Source organism: Corvus brachyrhynchos, unplaced genomic scaffold (assembly GCF_000691975.1).
Source record: "Corvus brachyrhynchos isolate BGI_N302 unplaced genomic scaffold, ASM69197v1 scaffold70, whole genome shotgun sequence".
Classification (NCBI taxonomy): Eukaryota; Metazoa; Chordata; class Aves; order Passeriformes; family Corvidae; genus Corvus; species Corvus brachyrhynchos.
In genome coordinates this window covers 9,678,873-9,685,702 of record NW_008236217.1, presented here as the reverse complement: position 1 = coordinate 9,685,702, position 6,830 = coordinate 9,678,873, and the positions used below count along the sequence as shown (strand labels likewise).

Below are 6,830 nucleotides of genomic sequence, written 5' to 3'. Positions count from 1 at the left end.
GCTCGAAATACGCCGTTCTAGAGCAAGTGTACCTGTTCATGTGTCTGTCCTCAGTCTGGTGGCCTCTCGATTTCACCTTTTGCTACTTCTAGGCCACAGAGAAACGGTGTTTCCACTGCACTAGTGGAGACCTGAAGCTGCAAAATCACGGAGAAACCCCGCCCAGTTGCCAGGAAGACGGGCAGTCCCGGCACAAAAGCTTCATTCCAATTTTAGCCACCTAAGGGCCCAAAGCGGATTTCGCCGAAGTCCATTATAAATTGGCCAGTCATGGAGGAGCTTACCACAGAATCATAGAATGGTTTGGGTTGGAAGGGGACTCTAAGGATCATCTAGTTCCAGCCCCCCTGCCGTGGGCAGGGACAGCTTCCACTAGACCAGGTTGCTCAAAGCACCATCCAACCTGGCCTTGAACACTTCCAGGGAAGGGGCATCCACAGCTTCCCTGGGTGCCCTGTTCCAGTACCTCACCACTCTCACAGTAAAGAATTTTTTACTATTATCTAATCTAAACCTATTCTCTTTCAGTTTGAACCCATTTCCCCTTGTCCTGTCACTCCATGCTCCTGTAAATGGTATTGCCCCACCTTTTCTGTAAGTTCCCTTCAGGTACTGGAAGGCCACCATTAGGTGACAACAAAGCCTTCTCTTTTCCAGGCTGAACAATCGTGTTCTGACAGCATTTTTCATAAGAGAGGTTCTCCATCCCTCTGATCAACTTGGTGTTCCTTGTCTGGACTTGTTCAAACAAATCAATGTCCTGTGTTGGGGACCCCAGATCTGGATGCAGCTCTGCCGGTGGAGTCTCACCAGAGCAGAGCAGAGCAGCAGAACTGAGATTTAACAGGGTGTGGGAGGTATTGCTCCTGTGCCCCATCTGAGATCACTTTTACTGGTAACTCTCACAAGACCCTTCTTTGCCCTTTATGACAAACAGATCTGGCTCCTGTTTCTGGCTTGAATGGAAGAATCACCACAGACAACCTGCTCTGACCATTTGTCTTCCTGAAGCTTTGTGGAGGGCCTGTGCACAACATCCTGCCAGAATTTACAAGCATAAAACTCATGTTTTTCTGTGTGAGGGCTTAAGGAAACCATCATGGAAACCACTGTGTCTGTGCAATGAAAGAAACTCTTCAACAGCTGGCATTGTCCTCAGCCATATCAATCAGAAACAAAGGAACATAATTCTTAAAAAACATACTAACTGCCTTTAAAAAGTAAACAAAGTACTGTTCAAAACAAAAAACTACCTAAAACAGGTACCAAGAACTCAAGAATTTTCAGTCTTAGTGCAAATTAACAATTGTAAATCAGTCTAATGTCTATTTATTTTCAAACAAAGATTTAGTTTAAAACAACTACAGCTCTAAACTAATTCTTAATTAAGAACCTGAGGATGAAACTAGCTTTATGAGACCAAACTACAACCTGAGACAAAGGCAGAAATTAGAATGAAAAAATGAATACTGTTTCAATACTTTACAGGTTTCCCAGTTACAACACAACAACAACAACGAAACATATAATCTGTTCTTATGTTTGTAATTTGAGATTTTTAAACCAAGAATGAAAATCTCTTCAATTTTATGGAAACTTCACTAAACTCAAATTATTTTAACAAATTTCACTGTAAGTAATGGTTTTAAGTTACACAATCCCACAGTGTTTTAAAATGGAACAAGAAAACATAAATCTCCATATGCTGATAGCGTTTCAAATGTTCAGGAATGGTAATATAAATGTGTTGGAAAACCTTTAATTTTTGTTTTCCTTTTTTTCAGTATAATCTGCCAAAATCTTTCCATAAGCCAATTAAAACAGGAAAGGATTTAAAAAAGAGAATTAATTGGAGGGTAAACATAGCACAGAGCTGAAACAAAATACTATGGATGCAAAAAGGTAAGTGAGTATTTTCAAAGATTTTCTCAAGTGACTGTCTCAGGCTGCAGGCCGTAGAGAAGGGGACCTGTTTTCAAAAATAATGCCCCAGAAAAACTACCATCTACAGCTGCCTGGATATGTAGCAACTATGAAAATCAGGTCACCTGTCTGGTCCCAAACTCCTTGTTTGCTTTTTACCTGTGGCCATTTTACCCAGGTGGACCAGCATGGAAGCATAGAAGCTATTGCATGTATGTAGAAACTTGCTGGAACACAGCAGCTTTCCAAGCTGGGGAACTAAACATCAATTTACCTAGATCTAATGTAATCCAGTTGGCCTAAATATGACATATGTTCTAAAAAACTGAAATAAATGTTCTTAGAAAAGTACTGTTCTTCTGCATGTGAATTTCTCCTAGTTCAAAAGAAACTTTGTACCTGAAGTCCTAAAAAACAAGTCCAGACAACCATCTGTTATAAAATGGTTTTCCCCAAATATTTTTAGTGTATTTTCAGCCTTATTTCCTAAGAACACAAAGCTTATGCCCCCAGGTTGCCTATGTGTTGTCCCTCTGACAAGCCATACCATGACACTTTCTCCACCCAGTAGGTCCTGAACATGGAGCTTAATTTCAGCCAATTGTGGTGGAAGAAATATGTCAAGATCATAGAACTGTAGTATGACAGCTGGTTAGGGGTCAGTAGCTCTGACCGAGGAAGCTGCAACCGGTCAGGAGAGATGGTCCCAAAAAGAATCGCCTTCCCGAGGCCCAGTGTCTTCCCTCAGCTGCTGGCTAGGAGGGCCCATGCAGGAGCTGTCAGCTCTTTAGTGATTGTCAGCTCGTGATTTCAGCTCAGCTCTGCAGGGCAACCTCCAGGCCAGACCAGGGAGAGAGACAAGAGGCCCGTGTAGCTGTTCTGCACAAAGGTAGCTTTATTGATCTGTACTCCAGCAAAGGGGAGGCCAGGGACGGGCTCTCTCTGCCCTCGCAGGGGCAGGGGGCTAGCTTTATAGGGATACAGGGGATGGGTGAAGGCCAATGGGTTACAAAAGATCTGCATAGGGTCTCCCAGAGGATTCTGGGTCTGTCTTCTTCTCACCGTAACTACAAAGTGGTTGCCTTTCCAGGGGGAGTTCTGCTGGGAGATTTAGGCAATCTCCTTATCTCAGCAGACGTCCCTCCAGGACAGCGGCTGGGCATACCCCACACTGTAGAACCCTAGAGTGGTTTGGGTTGGAAGGCATCTTCATGATTATCAAATTCCAAGTGTCCTGTGAGGGGCAAGGACACCTTTCACTAAACGGGTTGTTCAGGCTGCATCCAACATGGCCTTGAACACTTCCAGGGAAGGGGCATCCACAGCTTCTCTGGGCACCCTGTTCCAGTGCCTTACCACCCTTTGAGTAAAGAATTTCTTCTTGATATCTAATCCAAATCTCTCCTCTTTTAATCTAAAACCACTTGTCCTATCATTATTTGCCCAAGGAAAAAGTCACTTTCCTTCTTTTTTATAGACTCTTTGAAGTATTGAAAGGCCACTCCAACTAATTTCAAGAAGGCCAGCAGCTTTGGGGTGGCAAGACCTTGTGAACATCCTGCCTCTCTCCACCCCTGGCCCCAGGCAGATGTACAGGAATGAGCTTAGCACACCAGTGCTGCAACACTGACACACCTGCACAGGGTGCCAGCCTTCTTACACCACTATTTTTGTAAAACCAGTACAGGCAGTTTACTGGTCCTTTGGGAAATTTGGAACTTGAATGGTATTTTTGTGTCATATTAGAAAAGTTAGCTTATTATTGAGTGATTGTGTTCAATGGATCAGAGAGCCATTACATAGTAAGTAATTGATGCATGCTCTTTCCAGACAAGGTGTAACATAACCTACTGGTGGTTTCATTTCTGTATGGAAGGTGTTTGTATCTTACAATTTTCATAATTTTCTTTAGCTGTAATTCTTCTGTCCGTTTTGTGATATGCTGTTCTTTCTGAAATGCCCCTCCCTCCCCCCAACCCCCAACTAGAGATTAATCTACTTCTTATAACAAATACAGAAACCTTTAATGAGTTAGTAGCAGTTCGTACTTATTACTTGTCTTGTAGGTGTAAAGTCAAATATTGTTAATATGTCACCAAACATTGTGAAAGCTTAAATACCTTTGACCAGACTAGCAACCAACCTGCCAGAAATCCTGTCTGGATCTGGATGTCAGAACAGTCAGGAATCACTGTTCTGTCAAGTTTTGTTGAATTCTTCTGAATTTTTTGCTATAAAAATAAATAAAATTATATCTTACCTCAAAGAGAAGCATTCACTGTCAGATTTGTCAGTATTCTCTGCTGCTTTTGCCTTGAACAATTGTCCAGTGTCCCTAATTAAAAATTAATCAATTGACGTTAAAAGGAGATGGGTAATAGCACACTGATCTTTTCTGTTTTCTTGAAATAAAGGCATACTGCTTAGCACAGTTCCCTGGGGAGATAAGGCTGCCTCTGCTTTTATGTCTCAGTGTGTGCAAATGTAACTGTACCTCTGCCTCCTCCCCAGTATTTTTGAATCTTTGGCCAATCTCAATCAAATTCAACAGAGAAAGGCTAACAAATTTCCTTGAGTTAGCTGATCTTTTAAAGAAGAAATCCCTGAATTAGAGTCACTGCTATAGCTTATCCCTTGGTGTACAACTGAGAATCCACACAGGAGAAAAGCATTTTGCAAGGACAGGAAAAGCTAAAGCAGAGATCACATTTTATCAGATGTGAACGAACAGAACTACAAGTTATAACCTGATAGGAAACCTGGCTTTGCTAGTTCAATTGCACTCACAACCATCCGTTTATTTATCTGTGTTGATAGGATCCAGTGCTAAAGTACAAATGGTCAGTGATGGCATGGCATTTCAAATAGAAAAAGAAAAAAAAATGTACATACTGTTCCTGCTTCTTTGTGTCTTCAGAAGTCTCAAGGACATTATCAAAATATATTTGTACAAGCTCTGTTAATTTTTTTAGGCCAAGGTATGTGATTCAGTTTTCTTGATGTAGGAGATGAGAGTTGGCAGCCCAAAAGAGTTTGCGTATGTTGTGCTGACAACAACAAGAAAAAATAAGCAAGGCTACATCCGATGTAATTCCACAGCACTGCTTGATTTCTTCACAGAGAGAAATTGTCCTTGGAGTGTCTGGGTAAAAAGAGGAAAAATATATGAACAGTCATAAAAAGAAAAAGAATATGTGTGTATAAATGTAGATTTTACATGTACATGTATATGGTCCTTGGGAGTCAAAACTCAAAAAGAGTCAGATTCTTTATAAATATGTGTATTCCACTTCACCCACTGTATTTTCTCTTACTGAATGAAAAGTGTCTTTTTTTTCAGCTTCCCTATAAATATGCTATTTCAGAGCTGAAGTATTGTATATATTTATATATATTTAAAATACTGAAGTATTTTAAAGAGCTTTACTCTTTCCACCTGCAAATGGCAGCGTGCCCCTTCCTGCACTCCAGTATATATCACCTAATGGCCCTAGGGTGTCTGCAATCTCATATTAAAAAAATCATCATCCAGGTGATGTGGTCTGTTCTTCCATCATCTGCCCCTCTTCTCTGCTACCACTTGTGAGCTTATAAAAAATTTTCCTTTCTGATTTTACCTTTCCATCTAGGCCGCTAAGGCTGTGTGTACACTAGCAAGCAGTAGGGACTGGCAGGAGTGGGCCTCTGGGCCAAACAGCTGGTGCTAATGCCATGACATCCGTGCTGTGCCCCGGGTTAACTTTTGCCAACTCCAGCCTGATCACAGGGGTTGCATGCCCATTTGTGGCTGCAGTGCCTTGGGTGTGCTTCTGCAATGCATATTCCCAAAGCGCAACTTGGGCGTTCCATGCCCTGGTTAGTGGTGAAGCAAAGCTTGCCAAGCTGGGACAAGTGCACACCTGACCCAACCCAAATCATTACTCTACACATACATATTTACACTAGGAGGATTTGATGTGAGTTACACAATCATTGAGGACAGAGTGAATACAGGGAGGGAGTTCACATCTTCCTGGCAATTGCTGAGTGCTGGTAAAAGGGGTTCCTCCTTCATCATGGCATCACTTTTGTACAATGGCAATTGATAAGTGCAGCTAAAAGCATGAGGAAAAGTGGTGAAACCGGGTGAGTTAAGGGGAAGCCTAAACAAACACCTAACCCCTTAAAAGAGTTTTGCTATATACAATAACAAGACACGATTATTACTGTATGCAATGCACACGGTACACATATACACATATACACATATACACTCACACAAATATATTTATGTACACAGCATTTTAGTTTTGCGGATGATTTCAAGACACCTCATGTGCTTTTTCATAAGGAGATAGGTCTGTTAAAGTAAAATGTAAATGTCGATTTTATTCTTTTAATTGGTGTTTGCATCCCATCCTGGTGTTTAAGAAGCTTCCTGTGATTCTGAGCTGCAGGTTCCTAAAGGGTAAATATATCAAGTGGCCTTTCTGAATTTTGGTGTGATGGGCTCGCAAGTCCTTTGCTCATTCATAGTTACAGTGCTGCTATCTTGTGGGAAAAAAGGTAGCAGCAACTGCAACACTTGCAAATTGATACTTGGAGTCATTGGCAAGAATTGTAATGATGGCCTTTTAAATATTTGCATGTTTCTTCCTAACTTAGAAAAACTGTGTTAGTGTGATTAATCAGTAGGTTATATGGGGAACCATTATTCAGTGTGGTCCAGATTGCGATTTGGGCTCTTTTCAGTGTGGTTCAGAATTTTGTACTGCATTTTAGCAGAAGTAACAAAAGCCCTCCCAGGACACTCTGGAGTATAAGCAGTACTGCTGTCCCTGAAAGCAGTGAAACTGTTTCTTCTATTGCCACTTCTTAGAGACACTATTTAAAGCTACTGCACAGCTGTGCAATATATAATTTCAAAA

The 6,830-nt window shown here is 41.4% G+C and overlaps 1 protein-coding gene across 2 annotated transcripts in view; it reads right to left on the bottom strand.

Annotated features, from left to right (window-relative positions):
• RMDN2 (regulator of microtubule dynamics 2) overlaps window positions 1-4,267 on the bottom strand; it is a 51,873-nt gene extending 47,606 nt beyond the window's left edge. Inside the window, exon 1 of one of the 2 annotated variants that reach the window (XM_017746552.1) lies at window positions 4,184-4,267. In XM_017746552.1, the coding sequence (XP_017602041.1) occupies window positions 4,184-4,198 (15 nt within the window). In that variant the 5' untranslated portion in view covers window positions 4,199-4,267. The remainder of the gene's footprint in view (window positions 1-4,183) is intronic. The other variant, XM_008643413.2, reaches the window with a different exon arrangement.
• Window positions 4,268-6,830: the final 2,563 nt, after the last annotated feature.